Source organism: Phocoena sinus, chromosome 3, assembly GCF_008692025.1.
Source record: "Phocoena sinus isolate mPhoSin1 chromosome 3, mPhoSin1.pri, whole genome shotgun sequence".
NCBI lineage: Eukaryota > Metazoa > Chordata > Mammalia > Artiodactyla > Phocoenidae > Phocoena > Phocoena sinus.
The window spans coordinates 107,058,050-107,082,021 of NC_045765.1; the positions used below are offsets into that span (position 1 = coordinate 107,058,050).

At 35.1% G+C, this 23,972-nt stretch overlaps 1 protein-coding gene across 5 annotated transcripts in view; it reads right to left on the reverse strand.

The window, feature by feature from the left end:
• Positions 1-23,972, reverse strand: part of XRCC4 (X-ray repair cross complementing 4) — a 256,211-nt gene that overhangs the window by 141,414 nt on the left and 90,825 nt on the right. For all 5 annotated transcript variants that reach the window (XM_032627537.1, XM_032627540.1, XM_032627539.1 and 2 more), the window contains one exon: positions 2,976-3,142. In XM_032627537.1, coding sequence (XP_032483428.1) covers positions 2,976-3,142 — 167 coding nt within the window. The remainder of the gene's footprint in view (positions 1-2,975; positions 3,143-23,972) is intronic.

Genomic DNA, 23,972 nt, shown 5'->3' on the forward strand with positions numbered 1-23,972 from the left:
GCTAATGACCTAAGGATTTACATACAATATTTCTAATGTCTTCTCCTTTATCTAAACTATACAGAATTAAATTAATCCAGTAATGTCACTTGTTTAAAATGGAGCTAAGACTGCAATTATTAAATAGCAAATAAAAGAATAACAGCAAATATATATGTTAAAAGTCTACATGTTAAAGCTCATTTTTTTACTCTTACTGTAATTCCTCACTCCTTACTCAAACCTTATTTATTCTCCACTGTCATCCCAAATGGAAACAGCTTTAGATTTGGCTCTGATTATAATAATGATACATATTTAAATACAAAAATATATGCAAAAAAATACTCCCAAGAAGTAAAGGAAAATTTAATTCACAATTCCAGACACACACTATTATCATTTAATTTTCTCTTTCTAGATACTCTCTATCTGAAGACATATTTTACAAAAAAAAAATGAGATACTCTTCATATTTTTGGAAATTCACATTTTGCCTCAACACATCATAAACATTTTCCATGGTATAAGCACCATGTATATGATTGCTTTTTGCTCATATAATATCCTATTGTGTATTAAATATATTTCAGACCTATCTACCATAGCTTCTAAGGGAATTCTCAGCACCTATTTTGTGACCCACACCCCCACTCTCCCAGGCACACAGTCTTGAAAAACGATAAGAAAGAAATGATTGGATCATGAATGGACACTGATATAAGATTAATCAGAAGCAGCACAGGAAACTGAACTGTGACCAGGCCTAATGAGAAGACCTCAACTCTACTATCTATGTGGTCAGTTACCTAACTCAGTATGTTTGTATCCTATTTCTAATCTCTCTAAAGACTCTTGATCAGTACTACTGCCTTATGGAAGCAGGAGCTGTAAATCCTTTGCTCATTTCCCAGTGTACTAAGGCTCTGGAGAGGGAACACTTCAGGAAATACTGCTTGGCCATGACCAAGGTGTATTTACAGCTCTTTAAAATGGCCACTTTCTCTGTGATAGGAAAGAAAACTAAATTTGGAAAATAGATAAATCTACTAATCCAACATCTAGAATACAACCAAGAGCCTAGAATTCTCTGGAGTGGACTTTGTTTCCTCTGTTTGAAGAGCCACTCCAAGGGCACACATCTTCAATTCCTGAAGAAGATATGTGATCCAGTATTTACAAAAAAAAAAAGAATAGCTGGAGCATAAGACTGGTGATAAGCTACATGGCTATGCTTTTGATCAAATAGGTAACTTTTTGCCACAATAACACAAAAGAATTTTCTGGGTAATTCCGAAATAGCAAATCAAGCATCCGTGGGGCACATATTATATATACCCTCATATGCTGTTTTACAGCACAAGGTATATTTGTCTCCACTGTCTCATCTTTGTTCCCTGCTGCTTTCCATCCTATGGCAGTGGTGTTGAATACTGATGAGATAATACCTCTTTCAACCTCTTGCAGACATTTTAAAGCAATTTGCTCAAGTACCAAGTACCCAGTCTGCATTTTTGTGGGCAATTTGTGAATCAAATTTCCGATCATCCTGAGTTTTTAATATAATGGCTTATCACGACCAGGGTACATCTCATTTCATTTGATTTATTTTGTATATAAAATAGAAAAACACACCCAAACTACTGATATGAGCCCCAAAACATGCTTTCTAGAACAAATATTTGGTATTAATTCATAGGAACATGAATTTTAAAGAGAAAGTTAAAGAGAAACATTAAATTATTTTTCTGTATGGTTTCCTAACATTCATATAATTTTGATTTGGTCTAATTCCTTAACATAATTGGAGATAAAAATTAATTCAGAACTAAAAGAAAACAAGATATTTTATTAATATAATAAATGAGAGCCAAATAGAACCAAGTTTTAGGTGATAGGTGTTAAGTTGATGCCTTGCATTAATTAATAAATATAAGTAAATGCATAGAAACAATATCCTCTAGTCAACCTCATTTTCACATACATATATTGATGATGAAAAAACCCTTCACGTTTTTCATGCACTCCCCCATATACTTACTAATGTCCATAAAGAACAATCTTAGTGAGTGCCCTAAAAAGACCCTAAATTGGATAAATGTTCTTATGTTTTAGAGCAACTGGTTTGAATGAAAGATAAAAAATCTACTTTACATACTGGATGTAATAATAATAATTATTATTTTATATATTCTACATAATTATTTCAAATGCTGCAATGTATATATATACAAATGCATGCATATTATATTAATATATCTTTATAGAGATACAAATATTCACAACATATATTTTATTTCCTTCAAACATCTTTTACATAATAGAGTAATACAGGCTACAGCCTGGACCAGCCTAGATTATGATATAGTTGAGAAAAATGCATAATTGAGAAGATAGGTCACTTTCTTCTTCATCGTTTAAAAGATAAGGAACAAAATCAGGAAAATAAAGGCTTTTCAATGTCTTATCCAGTAGTAACAATTACTTCTTTTTAAAATGCTGATAGCATGAATTTTCAATCAATCAGCAAAAATAAGTCTTTATTAGGAACCAAAACACAAACTTCACCTGAAATAGATGCCATTCATAAAAAGATTCCAAATAAGGAATCAACTATGCTTATTTATATTTCATGTCTTTTTTATTCATTATTAATCTTATAATTTGAAGTCAATTAATCCTTATAAACATCAACTTCCTAAACTTTGATTAATATTAATGGGTTCTGATTCTCATTGTCCAATTACTCCTTATTGTTATTAGTTTGCCGGGGCCACCAAATACTAAGGACCTAAAAGTGTTAATGTACTCATATAATGTACAATAATGACCAATAATTTAGTTTAATCACATTAAGTAAAGGTATAATTAATGACAGATCTCATTTTAAATATATGCTAGTCTACATATATTATAAATGTATAAATCATTAACTTATACCTACAATGATATAAAGAGCTTAGTGTTTTTATGATACAAGCACATTATGCACACACCGTCCTTGGACATCATTCCAGTCTCTCAGAAGCCTTTCATTTTCTTTCTGTAGGTGCTCATTTTTGGCTTGGTTTTCTGCAATGGTGTCCAGGCAACGACAAATAAGTTCTCTAATGACCTCAGCTGGGTTTGCAACTTTCTCTAGGTTGAAGGAACCAAGTCTGAACTAGGATGAAAGGAAAACATGATTAGCTTTAGGGGAGAATATCAAGATTGAATGGCCCAGTTTTAAATACACATATTTTCTTCTGAGGGGAAAAAAGTTTAAGATTTAAATATAGCTCATTTACCAGATATAAATACAATGGGCAACTTCCTACTTTCTTACTAAAGCTTATCAGATAAATCAACATATAACCTAAGAATAATTCTTTTTAAGTGGTAAGTCATTCTCCCACCTCCTAGCAGAAAAGAAAACAACATAAATACCATATAAGCATACTACCATCTGTTTGCTACTACCTAATTTAAGTCACTATGCTCAGAATAAGGAAAGAAATTATACATGAAAACTCTTTTTTTTTTTTTTTTTGGCCATGTGGCATGCATGCAGGATCTTAGTTCCCTGACCAGGGATCAAACCCGTGCCCCCTGCAGTGGAAGCGCAGAGTCTTAACCACTGGACTGTCAGGGAAGTCCCTACATGAAGATTCTTAACTCTAGTTTCTGTTAGTACTGATGGTAAAATCAAATAACTGACAGAAGCTACCTGTGAAGAAAGAAAAATTTTTGTAATACCTAAGAAAAATATAGGGTTTTAAAAAACAGATAAAGGAGTAATGACTGTTACCAGGTTTATCAAAAACCAACAACTTATTACTATAAATTATAAATAATAATGTCACATGTCAAACTTGAGTACTTTTGCATAAAGGTAAGACATAAAAATATCTTAATTCCTCTGTTAGAGGGCACTACAAAATAAAACAGTGTAATAAAATTTTATTATAGTTAAGGAATTCTGAAAGGAACACAGGCTCTCCTCATTTGGTAGATAAAGATATTGAAACACAATGATTTACTAATAACTATAATATCCTTACTATTAAAATTAGAATTATTGTAACTAAAATAAGCTTTTAAATGACAATTATAATTATATAGCCACCATACCTTACAATTGAAATATAACTCAAGCATAGCACAAATACAAATTAATCTAATCATCACCAAAATGGAAATATTATATCCATTTTATAGATTAGTAAAGTGAGGTTCAGAGTAGTTATCTAATATATTGAAGGAATAAAATCAAGATCCTACTATACTATCCTGTTACACTGTTTCCTGACATAAATGAGTATGCTAAACAAACAAGTAAGAGGAAGAATTAGGTTCAGAACCTACACATAATTCTGAAGAGAGATTTTAAAGGGATTAAGTAGGTGGCAAAATTGAGAGTACAAAAGGGTTTTTTTGGTTTTGTGTTGTTTGTCTCCTGGATCAGTAATTTCTATTATGGCATTCACTAATAGGAATATTTCTAAAATGTCTTGCTTGTAAAGGAGTATTTCTATAAATATGTTACATACAGATTGAGAAATATTTAATAGTGATTGATAATTCTGAGACAAATCACTGTTAGTCAATTTACAAATAAAACTAAAAGTCACTACAGTAAAAATCCAATGTTTGCAATCTGAGTGGCAATTTATAAAACATTTCAGTTAATTCCTATAATTTAGAATCATTTAGTTGTTTAACCCCACAGAGTAAACTTTTCTGGATGAATTATGTTTACCAATTTATTTTAAATTTTCAGATCGAAAACACAGGTAGATATTTTACTTAATATTTTAGAAACCCTGTGAAAAGACTTAAACACTGACAATTCCTAGGTGTTGAAAAACATTTATATATACTTGCTTAAAATGTAAAGGAAAACAAAGGATATTTATATTCTTGTATTATAGGCACACTTTAGAAGACTGAATAGTACAGTTTAGTCACAAAGAAATTGAGTATGTATTTGTGTATTTTCTTTTTGAAATCCGAGGAGGTCACAATGTCTTCTTAATCCTTTAATTTGTTTTATCTGTTTTATCTCACCTCTTTCTCTTTCTTAACCAAAGAATGGGAATCAGATTAAGAAAAATTGTTCTTTATTTCAATATTTCAATGAGTACATCCAGTTGTGTAGATATATAAAACCTAAATTAGAGCTTAATTCTAATTTTAATAGTAAAATTATTATTTTAAAATAGTATAATTATTATTATTAAACCTTTACCCAAAAAAGACTTGGAAAAATTCTAAGAATTTTGAAATTATTTCAGACTATTTGTCACATCTGATTTATTTCTCTTATACTTAGAATCAAATGGCCAAAAACATTTGCATATAAGTGCATATAATGAGTCCATTTAACAAGTATATAAGTTTAAATAGGAAAGTTTTATCTATGTAAAGAATATATAAATTGAAAGTAAATTTGAGCACTAACCTTTCAAAGCTTCTCTTATGCAAACAAACATACAAAAATTAAGATTAGCTGTAGAATATTACTTCTTTGAGTCGATACAGAACAGAAGAAAAATTAAGCTTATTTTATTTTTAGACAATAGATTACATTATCAGTAAAACATAAACCCACACTGTGATTTTGTATTCTCGCATTATCACAATTGTCAGGAAGCTTTGACTAAGATGGACATTTTTAGAAAGAAAAGAGTTTTTCATCACTTGGAAGTTTCAACAATGCCAAATGGATAATGATCCATTATCCATTTCAAAGTGTGATATTCAGGATCACACGCTGATCCTGAATACAGTAATCAGTAAAATACAAATGCACAGATTAACACAAGTCTAGCACCCTAACATTCTATTTTAGATGGCAAAAGAAAAAGGGAACAATTTTAAATCACTAATAACAAGAAACTTTTTTCAAAATATCATTCAAATCCTTACATCCAAAATTCCAAAAGAGAATTCTTAAATTTCTTCTTGGCTATTTGGTATAGAATAAACTTAAAATGTCATTTCTTCTTAAGAGTAGGCAAGTATTTTTCAGTTTCTATTTTTTCTAATTATATTCACTAGTTTGGGGTCCTTTAACAGGCGTGAACATCTGTTATTCCAAACAATAAAAATAATCAAGAAGTATTTAAAACTCAATCCAAGAAAAATATTTTACTTGAGATATTCTGCTTATTTTGTAGAAAAATTCTGGAATGTATGAGAGAGTGAGTCTGCTGGACCATCCTGTCTGTATACACATGGTTCAGAGCCAAGGCAGGAAGCACCCTTCCACTCTCACTACCTCTGTTCCAGCCTGTCTACCTCATAGATGCAAGGGACCACACGCCCATGTGAACTGGACTTACAGAAGGGCCTCAAATCAGGCCTAATGAATTGAGAAGCATAAAATATTTCTGTGCTCTAACTATATTCAGCCCATCTTTATACCATCCCTCAAATGAAGTGGCCACTTTAGAAAAGTATTGTTTTTAAAACTAGCAAATTCCAACAAAAGTTACACTGTATGTTTTTGTCAATTTAAAAATCTTTTGCTTTAGTTTTTTGTTGGACATGTAAGCCTATTAACACAGATGTTCTTTATTAGTTCTGTAATTTCAAAATAATCTGCAATATGAAATCAGGACTTCAAATGGTACACCAGAGTCAGAAACCACAAATTAAAGACATTTTGAAAGTATATCTCTTCTTTAGAGGCATGGGCAAAAAAAAATTTCTCTTTTGTAGTTAGTTCTCAAGATCGTATGGAGAATTCAGTGTACACAAACCTATACTAAGCATCTCATTCAGTCTATAATCTAAGATTTTAAGCTATGTTTTTATTTTTCCATGTAAAAAATAGTTGAAAACAATTCACTTCTTAAATACTGGTAATCATAGTAGGTTGCACTAGTTGACTCTAAACTGTCATTATTTTAGCTAGCAAAACAGATAGCATCTTTGATCTGATCTGCATTAAAAATTCTCAATTTCAGAAAACTTATCCATTTTCTTTAGCCAGGCTTTTATTCTGGATACCTGTCCATTCTTTAACTCCAAGATTAAATGCCACACCCCCTTACTCATCACTTCAAAGTCCAGAACAAATTCTCTTTAACTACTTTAGCCTACATTGGCTTCTTTGTTCTTGATACTTCAGAGTTTGTCTCACACAATTTTTCACTCAGTTTCATCCTCCCTATATTTTTCTCTTGTTTCAGAAATGCAGTCTTTTCCTTTAAATTTCTAGCTCTTTGAGGTCAGAGACCCTATCTTATGTCTTCCTTAGTATCCACAGTGTCTTATACAGTTCTAGACATATATTAAGTGCTCAATAAAGACTTGAATTTTTTAAAATTGCAATGATCCTTATTAATAAGAGAATACAATTATAATGTGGCAGGTAAAGGAAATAATTGGGACAGTGATTCTCTGAATACAAATTAAGAAATATTTTAATCTGTTTAAGGATGTAACAGTTTTATTTTATTGAATAGTATAATTTCAACCAAAAGGGCATGGCTTAAATATTGCATAATAGCTCTCAATACTGTGATAATACATAAGTTTAATAAAACCTAAAAAGATACTTTTTTTTTAAAGAATGTATAAAGTTATATATGTACTCAGTTATCAGGTTCTTTGGAGTGGCCAAACAGATAAAAGAGAATATATAGTATTGGTAAAATACACTAAATAAACACTAATTCCAGGGGAATTGTTTATGGTCATTCCACATGTTTCTGGGGATAGGAGGATTATCAAGGTGTGAGTTGATACTCTGCTTAGAATATATCAACTAAAGAGCTGCATTTTGATACGTTATCAAAGTAGTCTAAATAACCTTACAAAATTAATATTTGTTACTGTCCTGGGAACCAAGATGTAAAGCTAAAGGAAAAGGAGGAATAAAGATATCTTGATGTGATTCCTAGGCACTAATGGTCAGACAGGAACTCCGTTCTTTTCAGTATGTGTTTTTAAATTTATTAGTATTTAAAAAAAAGTTTAGCTGTGCCTAGATATGTATACACTAAAAAAGTAAAGCCTATTCATTATAGTTTGTAATATGGGATATTTTGTCTATTGTAGACAAATACATAGTTGTAAAATTCTAGTAATAAAGGAAATCAGTCAAGTTATGTAGTAAAAAAGAAACTAAACTGTATTACTTTGGCCTAGTTATGTTAATCATCAACTGTAAGTATTCTGAATCAACTATTTTTTACTAAGGTCTTAGTATCATGAACTCTTTGGTTTTGTGACCTGCTGAAATGTTATTTTAGATTTAAATAAAAAATATTACAAATGAATCTTCTAAAACAGTGACATACCTAGGTTGACAACTGGTCACATTTAACTTCCAAGGTAGCTAGAACTGAGAAAAGAATACTGATAAGGACTTTCTAAGCAGATAAGAGAGCTTTATTGTGAGACTATTAATCTCACCTTTCCAACTATTTTCTTGACCAAATTTCTCAAAGCTTATTTAAAAATGTTTAAATATCTCAAGATGATTATATGATCAAACAAGGCTCTGCATATGCAGAGTTGTAGATCTGTAGATCCTATAGGTTCTTACAATGAAAATGCAATCATCTAAAAGTGAAAATACACTGAGCTCTAATTATAGGGCTAAAACTTATTAGATTTTAAGGACATGCTATATGCTTTAATATATTAAGTACCATCTAAGAATTATTTGGTATTCATAATTGCAAAATTCATTGGTGGGAGTCAGAGAATCCTTGAGAATGAAACGCCCAAAGGTCCATGTGATAAGACTATCTCAGAAGTTACTTTTACTTTGAATGACTGTAAATGTTCATTCCATTATGTCTTGAAATAGAGATGATGAGCCTTTTGGTTCATGGAAAATATAGTAAAAACTAGAAGACTTATCTGGTCTAATTAGGAGTTATAATTAACAATGAAAATTTTTACTATACATGGATTTAGAATCAACTAAAAGGCTTTTCCCATAGTTAACTGAATTGGGGGTAGTGGGGTAGGTAGAAGGCAGGGGTTGCCTATTATTTGCCTGTTACTTTAATTTTGATATTAGAAAAAGAAATATTGCCTTGGATTTCCTGATACTCTACTAGATCTCATAATACTCATCTAATCATATCTTCATAGTATGCTTCTCTGTCTTCTACTTACAGCCTAAATGGTAATATTTCTTGGAATGGTCCCTTGACCTACTTCTCTTTTTTCTCTGTAGAGTTTTAGGGTTATCCACAATCACAGCTTCCATTATTACAGATAAGCTGAAAACTGCCAAACGTGTATCTACAGGTGGTACCTCTCCTAAAGTCCAGACTTCTATAAACATTTAACTCATTTTTGGAGTGATGTCACCAGTATGTCCTATACAGACCTGAAACTTCAAATGCTAAGACAGAATTCATTGTCCATCCCTCGCACTACTAAACTAACTCCTCTCTGTACTTTCCATTAGACATTCATTCAGTTACACTTGGGTAGTCTAGTGGGTGAACATGGACAATTATCACAGCATTACAATATTAACTTTTTTTTCTCATACTAGTCTGAAAGCTGCAAAGGGATAGGGGCTACATATTACCCAAATTAGTATTCCCATTCTTACATGGTTAAACATAGAACGTATTCATTTATCAGACTTTCTGAGTATGTACTATATGTTAAGCATTGGAGATACTGTTGTGAACAAGAAAAACAATGTGTCCACTCTCTTGGACCTTATATCTTAGTAGAGGAGGTTGATGATGCCAAATGATCAAATAATAATTTCACACAGTTGTAAATTCAATGAAGAAAATAAAATGAGTCATAAGATAGCTATTAGAGGGCAGAGTATGCTTAGATATAGTGGTCAGGGAACAAGTCCTTGCAAAAACTGAGGTAGAGAACAGAGATGAGATTGGAAAGGTAGACAGGAGAGTAGATCATATAGGGTTTTGTAGGCCACAGTAACAAGTTCAGAACTTATTCTAACAAAAAGCCATCAGAAGATTACAGGCAGGAAAACAAGTGCTTACAGAGTACTCAGCATTTCCTCTAAGATTGCCCCCAATTATCCCAGCCTCCTGGTACTCAGGCCCCATGTAATTCCCTCTCCTTGAGTGTGGGCAGGTCTCTGACTTGCTTCTAACCAAGAGAATATGGCAAAAGTGACATATATCAGGATTTCAGACAAACTAAAAACAAACAAAGAAACATAAAAAATATACTAGGAATCTGGTTTGGAATTACACTCATTTTCTAGTTATTTTATAAGGAATTAACTTATTTCCAACATGAATTACAGTGTAATCTCTCCATTCAGGACCACCGTATTTCTTTACCTAATCAAGAGGTTTTTTTATATCCTTTGGTTAAGTTTCTCATTGTTAATTTTTTGTTTCTGTTTTCATTTTAAAAATTCTTTTTATTGAAGTATAGTTGATTTACGTCATATTAGTTTCAGATGTATAACATAGTGATTTGATATTTTTACAGATTATACTCCACTTAAAGTTATTATAAAATATTGACTGTATTCCCTGTGCTGTACATTATATCCTTGCATCTTATTTATTTTATACTTAGTAGTTTGTATCTCTTAATCCCATCTCCTATCTTGCTCCTTCCCTCAATCCCTCTCTCCACTGGCAACCACTAGTTTGTTATCTGTATCTGTGAGTCTGTTTCTGTTTTGTTACATTCATTCATCTGTTTTATTTCTTAAATTCCACATTTAAGTGAACACATTTGGTATTTGTTTTTCTCTATCTGATTTACTTCACTAAGCATAACATCCTCCAAGTCCATCCATGCTGTTGCAAATGGCAAAAATTCACTCTTTTTATGGCTGAGTAATATTCCAGTGTGTGTGTGTGTGTGTGTATGTGTGTGTGTGTGTGTGTGTGTGTGTGTGTGTGTGTGTGTGTGTGTACCATATCTCCTTTACCCATTCATCTCTTGATGGAAACTTAAATTGCTTCCATATCCTGGTTATTGTAAATAATGCTGCTGTGAACACTGGGGTGCATATATTTTTTCAAATTAGTGTTTTCATTTTTTTTGGATATACATCCAAGAGTAGAATTGCTGAATCAGATGGTAGGTCCATTTTTAGTTTATTGAGGAATGTATATACTCTTATAGCCATAGTAGCTGTACCAATTGCTTATTTTTAAATCAAACTCCCTACACTGTAGCTGATAAGACTCCCAAATGATGTGTAGGTAGAAATATGAATGTAACTGCCTACTTAGTAGTCTTATTTTTTGTTATTTTGAATTCCTTGGTCATACCAAAAGGATTATATGGTATTTGGGAAAGTTAGCAATCTCTATTTTAGAATCCCAATACTGACATTTATTTGAAAGTGGGTCGTGAACAAGTTATAACCACTGTATTCAAAATAACAACTTATCCTATAAGACATTCATGAACACAATCTAAGGGCTGGGCATGAAGGATTTTAAAAATAAGCCACAACAGAAATAATACCAAACGGCACAAAAAACTCCACTCTCGAGTCAGTTTGAAATTGATTTGACTTCTAAAAACGGTTGATTACTTTAACACAGTAGCATTCCAGAGTGGCTATGACAGAGAAAAATCTCACTGGGGCTGGGATCACTGTGTGCTGTTGCTTAGCTCCTAAGGCCTCATAGAAACAATAAGCAAGCCAACGCTGGGAAAAAAAACACTTACAATATGATAAAATATCTACTATGAGAAACTTAGGAAATATATCTTAATAGGACATAGTACAAAATATCATGGACTATTTATTTCTGAATTTAAACCAGTTTACACTGTTTAGTAACAACTGCTTAGGTCTCTCTAACATTCTCTAGGAAAATTAAACAAAAACAATAGAATCTTATATTTTTTTCTGATTATGAATCCTGGACTTTCATAGTTAAAAATTACAGAAACTTAAAGCCAACCTCCAACCTCCCAATCCCAAAGCACTGAACTATATATATTTGATGAAACAGCTTGACTGGTTATAAGGCATTATATTGACATTAGAAATTTTTGGAAACAAACAAAGAAAATCATAAACACTTATTGTGTTAACTATAACTGCATTTCCTTAAAATCAGTTATCATAAACTAGTAAACTCAAAAGGGGTGATCTTTAAAAAGCCATAGAAGTACCAAGTATTTTAAAATCCTAGTTTAAATGAAATGATAAAATATAGGAATCCAGAAAAAATATGTCCATTTTTTGTTTGGTATATGAATTTCTTTCAAAAAAATTTCACAAAGCTTAATAACTGTCTTTTTAAACTACGGATTAAAAAATTCCATCTTGGCGGAATCAAGATGGCATACTAGAAGGACACAGAATTCGTGCCTCCTCACAACTAGGGCACCTACCAGGCACCAGTGGGGGACCACAGACACCCAAGGGGACGGGAAGAACCCCCAGAGTAGGTCCCCGGGTAGGACGTGGGGTGTGGGGGGAGTGAAGGGGGAGAAGAAGTGTTGGCGGGACGGGACTGGAGGCCCTGGGGGGGCAGCTGCGGGAGGGGAAGGGATCCCACACCCGAAGGGGGGAAGTTGGGGAACCATTGGGAGATCAGAGGATCAAAAGGGAGCGTGGCCAGGTTTCCCCTGCCCACTTGGACCCCCAGGAACCTGCTGAGATCCCGGGCCTGATCCTCTGCCCACCTAGGCTCCCTCCAGCCAAATGGGTCCTGAGGGAGTGGGAGGGAGGGGAAGGGGGGCAAAAGTAAAGGCCGGACCCCTAGGACTGGCACCTCTGAGGGGCGGCTGGGTTAGGGAAGGAGTTCCTACACCCAGCGGGACCCACCCACGGTTAGGGGTCCAGCGGCGACGGGGAGACCCTGGGGGAGACAGTGGGGGAGGAGCGCGGAGGAATGGAAGGGAATGCGGCCTGTGCTTTCCCTGTCCACTTTGACAACGGGAAGCCTATTAGGCTCCTGGGCCTAATCCTCTGCCCTCGGAGCCTCCCTCCTGCCACACAGAGCCCAAGCCCCGCCCCCTACACCCACCCATCCAGTACCCTACCACTGCACTCGGAGACCGCCTCCAACGCTGGGCCTAAACCTCACCCACACATCCCCACCCGGGGCCCTACCTCCAAATTCCAGAACTCGGAACTCCACACTCCAAAGGCCCTCCTTTCAACACGCCACCTCTCCCCTTCTGTGTAGGTCCTAAGCAGAGACCCCACCCACGGTCAACCATCACCCCTCCACCCGCCTAGGTCCTTTGCCACCCAAAACCCTGCCCCTGCCTAAGTTACACCCCCTGCCTAAACTCTGCCCCTATAGCCAAAACTTTTTTTTTTTCTTTTTTCCTCTTTTAGATTGGGGTCATTTTACCTTATTGATTCATTGTTGTTGATTCTTTTATAAACCTTTCATTTTTCTAATTTTATTTTATTTTTATACTTTGTTAGTGATCTCTCCTTCTGGCTTGTTCTCCGCCCCCCCCCCCCCCACCTTATTTTTCTTTTTCCTGTTGTGGTTTTATCTTACCTTGTTGCAATTGTTTCAATTATAGTTTTACTTTTCTAATTTATTTTTTATCTTTCTAATTTTATTTTGTTTTTTTTATTCTTTGATATTGTACTGATCCTTTTTTTTCTTCCTTTCTCTCTTTTTTTTTTTTTTTTTTTTTACGGTGCCATGAAGCTTGTGGGATCTTGGTTCCCAGGCCACAGGTGGGGCCCAGGCTCCTGTGGTGGGAGCTCGAGTCCAAACTGCTGGACTGAGAACCTCAGACCCCAGGGAATATCAATCAGAGTGAGGCCTCCCGGAGGCCGTCATCTCAGCACGAAGAGCCAGCTCTATCCAACTGCCTGCAAACTCCAGCGCTGGATGTGTCAGGCCAAACAACCAGTAAGACAGGAATACAGCACCACCCATAAAAAAAAAAAAAAAAAAAAAGAAAGAAATGACAAAAAATTTTGTTTAGGACGAAGGAGCAAGGTAAAAACCTATATGACCAAATAAATGAAGACAAAATAGGCAAGCAGCCTGAAAAACAATTCAGAGTAATGATAGTAAAGATAATCCAAAATCTCAGAAACAGAATGTAGAAAACACAAAAAACTTTTAAGAAGGCTCTAGTAGAACTAAAAAGCAAACAAGCAGTGATGAGCAACACAATTACTAAAATTAAAAATACTCTAGAAGGAATCAATAACAGAATAACTGAGCCCGAAGAACGGATAAGTGACCTGGAAGATAAAATGGTGGAAATAATTGCCAAGGAGCAGAATAAAGAAAAAAGAATGAAAAGAATTAAGGTCAGTCTCAGAGGTGTCTGGGACAACATTAAATGCACCAACATTCAAATTCTAGGGGTCCCAGAACAAGAAGAGAAAAACAAAGAGTCTGAGAAAATACTTGAAGAGATTATAGTCGAAAACTCCCCTAATGTGGGAAAGCAAAGAGTCAATCAAGTCCAGGAAGCACAGAGAGTACCATACAGGATAAACCCAAACAGAAACACAACAAGACACATATTAATCAAACTATCAAAAATTAAATACAAAGGAAAAATATTAATAGCAGCAAGGGAAAAGCAACAAATAACATACAAGGGAATCCCCATAATGTTAACAGCTGATCGTTCAGCAGAAACTCTGCAAGCCAGAAGTGAGTGGCAGGACATATTAAAAGTGATGAAAGGGAAAAACCTACAACCAAGATTACTCTACCCAGCAAGCATCTCATTCAGATTTGACGGAGAAATTAAAACCTTTACAGATAAGCAAAAACTAAGAGAATTCAGCATCACCAAACCAGCTTTACAGCAAATGCTGTAAATGAAATTAGAACACTCCCTAACATCATACACAAAAATAATCTCAAAACGGATTAAAGACCTAAATGTAAGGCCAGACACAATAAAACTCTTAGAGGAAAACACAGGCAGAATGCTCTACGACATAAATCACACCAAGATCCTTTTTGACCCACCTCCTAGAGAAATGGTAATAAAAAAATAAATAAACAAATGGGACCTAATGAAACTTCAAAGCATTTCCACAGCAAAGGAAACTATAAACAAGACAAAAAGACAACCCTCAGAACGGGAGAAAACATTTGCAAATGAAGCAACCAACAGAGGATTAATCTCCAAAATATACAAGCAGCTCATGCAGCTTAATATCAAAAACAAAAACAATGCAATCCAAAAATGGGCAGAAGACCTAAACAGACATTTCTGCAAAGAAGATATACAGATTGCCAACAAACACACGAAAAGATGCTCAACATCACCAGTTATTAGAGAAATGCAAATCAAAACTACAATAAGGTATCACCTCACACCAGTCAGAATGGCCATCATCAAAAAATAAACAAATAAATTGTGGAAAGGGTGTGGAGTAAAGGGAACCCTCTTGCACTGTTGGTGGGAATGTAAATTGGTACAGCCACTATGGAAAACAGTATGGAGGTTCCTTAAAAAACTAAAAATATAACTACCATATGACCCAGCAATCCCACTACTGGGCATATACCCTGAGAAAACCATAATTCAAAAAGAGTCAGGTACCACAATGTTCACTGCAGCACTATTTGCAATAGCCAGGATGTGGAAGCAACCTAAGTGTCCATCAACAGTTGAATGGATAAAGAAGATTTGGCATACATACACAATGGAATATTACTTAGCCATAAAAGGAAACGAGGGCTTCCCTGGTGGCGCAGTGGTTGGGAGTCCACCTGCCGATGCAGGGGACGCGGGTTCGTGCCCCGGTGCGGGAGGATCCCACATGCCACGGAGCGGCTGGGCCCGTGAGCCATGGCCGCTGAGCCTGCGCGTCCGGGAGAGGCTACAACAGTGAGAGGCCCGTAAAAAAAAAAAAAAAAAAAAAAAAAAAAAAGGAAACGAAACTGAGTTATTTGTAGTGAGGTGGATGGACCCAGAGTCTGTCATACAGAGTGAAGTAAGTCAGAAAGAGAAAAACAAATACCATACGCTAGCACATATATATGGAATCTAAAAAAAAAAAAAAAAAAGGTTCTCATGAACCTAGGGGCAAGACAGGAATAAAGACACAGACGTAGATAATGGAGTTGAGGACACGGGGAGAGGGAAGGATAAGCTGGGACGAAGTGAGAGAGTGGCATGGACATATATACACTACCAAATGTAAAACAGATAGCTAGTGGGAAGCAGCTGCATGGCACAGGGAGATCAGCTCCGTGCTTTGCTACCACCTAGAGGGGTGGGATAAGGAGGGTGGGAGGTAGATGCAAGAGGGAGGGGATATGGGGATATATGTCTGCATATAGCTGATGCATTTTGTTATACAGCAGAAACTAACACAACACTGTAAAGCAATTATACTCCAATAAAGATGTTTAAAAAATAATAATAATAAAATAATTCTTCTGTCAGAATTTTCATCCAAATATATTTACTAAGAATCCTAACAAGCATACTTATTATAATTTAATGGCCGATCTCTAAAAACCAAATTCCAATCTAAAATATTTATATAGAAAACTAGTAATATTTACTTTGATTTATTTCTTTATTGACCTACAGACAAGATAAAAAGAAATTATTGGTCTAAAAAACATTTTAAATTTTTCAAGGTAGTTTTTTTTAGGTGATAATTACCTAATAGGAAAACTGCCTGTAAAGTATAAAAATTAACAACTATTTTTAATGAGATTGAGAAGAACTGGAGAGTACAATGGATGGTAACCATGCATTTAATTGAATTTTCTCACAAAGAAAAATGTAATTAAAAGTTAACATTGAGATAGTTCTAGTTCAGCTAATAGCAAAGTAAGCTGTATTAGACTAAGCCCTCCTGGAGATAACAATTATAAACTCTGACGCCCGCCCCCCACCCTTCAGGAAAAAAAAAAAAAAAACACCCAAGAAACAAAACCCTATTTCAAAGACTGAAGAATGACAGAAAGCAGGCAGCAACTAGAAAGTACTCAAATAGGGTGAGATCCATGTTTGTATGACTGTTCCTCACATGGCACTGTCCAGTCCTAGAGCTCATGTAGAACAAATAGAGTCCTCTCTTCCTAACTTGAGGTGTCAAAGGATGGAATTCTGGGCTAAACACACACACACACACACACACACACACACACAGAGAGAGAAATAAGTAAACAGATGGAAAATAGGAGAGAAAATGAGAGGATCAGTACAGTACAGGATGAGTTAAAATCCACATAATAGAATTAGCCAAAAGAGACAACAAAACAGAGAAGGAATTTAAAAAGCAGAAGAAATACATGAACTGAAAGATTTAAATTTCCAAATGGAAAGGGTCTACTAAGGTCCCAGCACACTTACAAAAGCAGACTCATAGCAAGGCACGGCATCATCAAATTTCAGAACATATGGGACAAAAAGAGAATCCTAAGAGATTACAAAGCAATAAAATAAGTTACTTGTGAATGAGTTATAAGGAATTAGAATGGCACTGGATTTCCATGGCAATGTTGGATACCAGAAGTCAATGAATTAATGTCCTCAAAATAATAAAGACATGTTCAGAGAATATGTTTCACCACTCAATGTGATGAAATAAATCAAATTATATTTCTCTGGGGCTAATTGTAATAAATTCAGATTTTGAGCTCTGGATCTAAGACTAAAGTAGTACAAGGAATATATGAAATACAGTCAATAAGTTTCTGTAGAATTCTACATGAAAACTTGAAATTCAATTAAATATTCTTTCTTTAGTTCCTACCATGTATACGTACAAGGCAATCTACATTATGGAAAGATGAATCAGATAGAATATCTGCTTTACATAAATGTAAAGAGGGTAGTAGTATTTTATAAGGCCTACAATGTTAGTAGATTAATTTTAGAAAAATTGATACAAACTATAATACTACAACCATGAATTTTCAGCCATTAAAAGCTCAAAGTGTAAATGTAGCCAGACAAAAATGTCGAAATACTGCAGTAGTAAAATTACTGTTTTCAATGAAATAATGTCATTACTAGATGAAATACCAAGTGTTTTGTGGTAATTATGTAAATAAGTCATGTTACATATAATAGCACCTTGCTGTTAGCAAATATTAAAACCAGAAACTTAGTTAAGTCCAAAAGAAATCAACTGCTTTGGCATATTGTAGTTCCACTTCTGTGAACTGTTTCTTATGAAGCAATCTCAAATGAGAACACTTACCCATTGCCAAAAATGTCCAAATGGTATCGCAGTTATTGTATTTTGACAAGGTAGTAATCCCCATTCATTCAATGGGGTGCTAAGGGATGAATCTCTAAAACTCAAGTGAGGGAGCAATGGAAGGGAGGGTGGCATTCTGAAAATACCGTGTATACTGAGATATATGGTTACATGAAAAGTCACAGCCAATGGGGAAATAATATCAGACACAAAATGAATATTTCATAAAATTTTTAAAGAATAATTTTTCTTTGTATGACTCAAAAGGTCAGATCAAAGGTTTATGTTTAGCTATGAGAAATGCTTTGGCACTTATTGTCATGGTTACAACATATTAAGGGAGAAAAAAAGCACTCCCCTTAATAAGCCAGTTCAGAAAACCACAGAACGTAGACTCTTTAAAAATTATCATGACTTAATTTTATAAATCAGTGTTTGGTTATAAATTGAAGAAGGAGGCCATAATGCCTGGTGTGCACATACAGAGCTCCTCATTGGAAAGGGAGCTCTGACAGGTTTATTTAATTTTTAAACTGGGTAAGTACACTTCTCAAGTTCATGACAAGCTTTTACAAGTTCATGCTTTGGATAAACTCAAATTTGCCACTGAAATATTGCTAACTGGGCCAATGCATAAGCCAAAGAAAGTTATATGGGGATGGCCAACTGCTTTTGAAATGACTTGACCTAAACTCTTCCCAAAGGGATTCTATATATTAAGTGACAGCAATCGTCACATTCCATGTTCCTTAGAATCACTACGGAAGTAGTAACTTTAAGCAAATAAATAGAAGATGGCTCCCATAAGGTTAGGTTGTTTTCCTAAACTGGACAGAGCTAATATTTCAGTTCATTGTACATTAGTCTCATAGGAAATAGAAACCAGGCATTATTGGGGGGGCTAAAAAAGGCTATTTTTTTATTCTGTCCTTGTCTTCCCCTTAACCAAAATACTCTCATCCATATGGATATACCTAATATACTTCCACCCTCAAAGGTCATCTGTGTAGATCTCCTCTTAATGATTTTAAGAAATCTGGCCACCTTGACTCTGCAATCTAGAAAGATTTTCTGAACTTGACTATCTACTGGAATAGCTATCTGAAATGTAAATTCCTATTTGTTTAGCATTTGTTTAACTGAGATTTTTACTTTTAACAACTCTGTATCTTAGCAGCAAGTGTTTTTATTGAGTATAAATTCAGAGTCTACTTTACAATTTTGACGTTGTCAAATGTAACAATTAAATTGGTTTTAATAGCCATTTCTTAGACCCAAATGTGATATCAAAGATTGACAATTAGATTTGAATTCTGGTTTTTCTTAACACACTTCTTTCTTCCTATGTATATTTTCCTTTTGGCTGAAGCTAAAAATATGAAGAAAAACAGGATGTGTCACAAAATGGCTCTAAAATTTGAAATTCTCTTCTTTATGTTATCCGCATTCTTGGTACTTAAATTCCAGAACAAGATATACAAAATATAAATATTACTGTCTAGGATGAGGTTGCTTTACCAACAAGCTGTTACCTTGATCTTTGAACTTCAAAAATTTGAAATAATACTATCATCCAACCTGTTTACCCTAATTCCCAGGTAATATATGAGTGACATTCAAAAAGAAAAAGAAAAACTACTATGTAACTTCAAAGAATTGTTCATTCTCACACTTTTAATCCAACAAACAGTTTAAAGGAATTTTTCACCAAATACTAATATATATATCAAAGGTACAAAGAAATAATACAGTGCTCCTGCCCACAAAGAGACTCTTATAAAAAGGTACCTGTTATACAGTATGAGAAGTGTTATTAAAAATGCTCATTAAGGGCTTCCCTGGTGGCGCAGTGGTTGAGAGTCTGCCTGCCGATGCAGGGGACATGGGTTCGTGCCCCGGTCCGGGAAGATCCCACATGCTGCGGAGCGGCTGGGCCTGTAAGCCATGGCCGCTGAGCCTGCGTGTCCGGAGCCTGTGCTCCGCAGCAGGAGAGGCCGCAGCAGTGAGAGGCCTGTGTACCGCAAAAAAAAAAAAAAAAAAAATGCTCATTAAGATGCAAACTATCATATATAGAATGGATAAACAACAAGGTCCTACTATATAGCACAGGGAACTATATTCAATATCCTGTGATAAACCATAATGAAAAAGAATATAAAAAAGAAAAAAATATATATACATAACTGAATCACTTTGCTGTACAGCAGAAATTAACACAACATTGTAAATCAACTATACTTCAATTTTTTAAAATGCTCATTATATTCAATGTTTTTCACAAGTTCATCAATCTCAGAATAGATGAGCACATTTTGGGGATTATAGTAGCAGTGTGAAATTTTAAGTATGATATCAATATATAGGACCATAATCAGATGTTCAATATCAAGATTGGCAGTAGCTAGTGTGATGGTTAATTTTATGTGTCAATTTTATTTGGATGCCCAGAGAGCTGGTTAAACATTATTTCTGGGTGTGTCTCTAAGGGTGTTTCTGGAAGAGACTAGCATTTGAATTACTGAACTAAGTAAAATAGATTGCCCTCCCCATTGTGGGCGGGCACCATCCATACAGTTGTGGGCCAGAATAGAACAAAAAGGCAGAGGAAAGTTAAATTCACTCTCTACCTGACAACTTGAACTACAACATGGATCTTTTCCTGCCCTTGATTCTCCTGGTTCTTAGGGCTTCAGATCTGGACTGGAAATTCAATATCAGCTCTCCAGCTATCAGGCCTTTAAACTACACCACCAGTTTTCCTGGGTGTCCAGATAGTGAGACTTTTCGGTCTCCATACTTGTGTGACCCAATACCTTATGATATCTGTATCTATACAGATAGATACTTTATATAGGATATATTTTTTTTTCTCTGGAAAACTCTAATATAGGTAGTATTTCAGTCTTATAGTGCCTATGGTTATGTCCTAAAGATAACTCATTTCCTAAATTCCCCCACTGTGCCCTGATTATCTTTTGGCCAATTCAATTAAAAAAAAGAAAAACGTGAAGTGGGTAAGAACTACCTTTATCCAGGTTTTTTTTTTAATGAGTGTTGATTGAACATTATAAATAACAAAATAAAGAAATACTGAAACAATATTTAAAAATAAAACCAGAGAATATTGCAAATAATGACTGTTTTTGGAACATATGCAGAAAACAATTTCTTGTAGACAATTCGCGTCATCACTGTGAACTACCATTGAAATAGGGAATGGTCCAGAATGTCTTCAACTTGTGAGATCAACACAAAAACAGGATCACAAAAAGAATTTGTTCACAATTTTACTGAGAGGGAGAAAAAGAGCAATGATGCAAATTTTTCCATTGTTTTTGTCTCATCAGTGAGTAACCTAGAGGAACCACCCTGTCTTGGATTAAATATGATTTCCCTCTCATTGCCAACAACAATCTATGATTCTTTTTAACATGAGTATCTACCTCTAATTCCATGCAAGTATGCTTCTGTGGGATACTGGAGAGAAAGGTTTTTTAAAGTAGTTCAATATGACATTTCTGAAAAAACAGAACTAAAAACTGCAGAGACAAACTCTAACAAGAAAATTTAAGTACACAAAGCACTACAAACTTCATCCTTCTAGATTTATGTATGTTCAATAATCCCATTTACATTTCATGTTTTAATCCAATCATAAAGAACTACAGTGGAAATTCTATTAATCACCTCCAATAACCAAAACCATCATTCTCAAAACACCTTAAAAAATCATAGTTTAAAATGCTCTTTAATGAATAGCAATGGTTAGGAAACCTACTTCGAAAAATTATAAATATTTATTGATGGATGTAAACAAAGAGAAAGCCTTTCAGTATCTTACAGAGAAAGGAACAAGAGCTAACTGGAAGCCCTATTTTCTCTATGTTCTGAACATACAACACCGTCAGGGGAGTCCAAATTCCTATACTCCAATGAAAGTATAAAAGGAACAAGACATTGAAAATGTTGAAGGGTTTCCACCACCGCTGCCACTATAACAGTATTACAATGGATTATTCTTTGTCTATCAAAATGACTCTATTGATTCACTTTTGGTAGACCATAAAGGTATGCTTTAAGATTTTCCAATAGTGCTAGAGAGTTGATACCTACTTTTGTCTGTATTGCCTTTTTAGCAATTTATATGGACACACAAAATCAGTATGTGTGAAAGTACAATCAGCACCATTTAAATCAATTTCACTGAGTTTCTGGTATGTGTTAGAAATTGTTAGGGGCTGAGAGTGAAAGCATAAACAAAGCATACTTCCTGTCCTTATGGAAATCATATCTGGCAGGAGAAACTGAAACGTAATCAGTCAACTAAGATGCAACATGATTTGAAAATTATGAATGGGATGATGTTACAAAAAATGATAAATACTAAGACATTTAGTCTTTATTCTCTAGGTCAGGGCTTGTAAAGTCACTGTCTTCAGGGGCTAGGCAGGTAAAGTAAATGAATAAAGTTGATGGGTTGGCAAAACTATACAGAGCATTTCCCACCTACAGGGGCAGCTACTAGTAATAACAGTGGAAGGAGTAGTTGCCTTGTAGAAATGTAGGCCAGACTACTCAGATTTCTAATTTTTCAAGAGATGCCAGAAATCCATATTTTTAGGTATAAGCCCGATTTAAATTCTTGGAAACTCGTTTAAAGTGCTTTCTGCATATACGGGCCAAACATAACCTGTCCATAGTCCATACATTGTCCTCTGGTAAAGGCAACAAGGTGGGACTTCCACTGATTTTTTAAGCAGAATAGTGTGATTAGATTTGCATTTTAGAATGTCCCTCTGGTAGTAGATGAGAGTAGGGAGGACCAGAGACAGAAAAATCAGCTGTTTAGAAAAGTTCCTTCAAAAAAGATAGTGGACTTAAACCTGAGCCACAGAAAAGTGCAGTCAGATTCACTTGAGTGAAGAGAACTGAGGACCAGGCAACATATAAGTTGAAGGGAAGGAGCAAATGGACAGGGAGAAATGAAAATACAAGAGTATAGCTGAGTGTGAGAGTGAGAAAACATGCAGGTCTAATAGGGTAAATTCAAGGAGGGGTGGGAAAGACCAGGAAGGAAGAATTTAAACTTCAAATAAAAAGTCTTCCTTTTCTGAAACTAGAGGAAGAAAAGAATACAGACACATATGAAGATGGAAAAAAGAAACTGAAGAAATACATACCTAACAGCCTCTATTATTTTAATGGTAGGCAGAATTCTAAGATGCACCTCAAGAATCCAGTCCTCTGGTGTACATGTTCTGTGTAATCCTCTCCTTTTGTATGTGAGAACTTGAGAATTTAATGAGTCACACCCATGATTAGGTTAGGTTATATAGCACAGCTGACTTTTAAAAAGACAGATTATGGGCTTGCCTGGTGGCGCGGTGGTTGGGAGTCTGCCTGCTGATGCAGGGGGCGCGGGTTCGTGCCCCGGTCCGGGAAGATCCCACGTGCCGCGGAGTGGCTGGGCCCGTGAGCCATGGCCGCTGAGCCTGTGCGTCCGGAGCCTGTGCTCCGCAACGGGAGAGGCCGTGGCGGTGAGAGGCCCGCGTACCGCAAAATAAATAAATAAATTAATTAAATAAAAATTAAAATAAATAAATAAAAAGACAGATTATTCTGGTGGGCCTGAGCAAAGCACATAAGCCCTCAAAATGGACTGGGATCTTTGTGAAGAGCAAGGAGTCAACTTGAAGGAAGTTCTCTGTTGCTGGATTTGAAGATGGAGGGAGCCATAAGAGTGGCTTCCTGGGGCTGAGAACAACCCTTGGCTAACAGCCAGCAAGGAAATAAATGCTGCCATCAACCACGTGAGCTTGGAAGAGGAATCTGAGCTCCAGGTGAAAATGCAGTTTGGCTGACACTGTGATTTCAGACTTGTGAGATCCTGAGCAGAGAA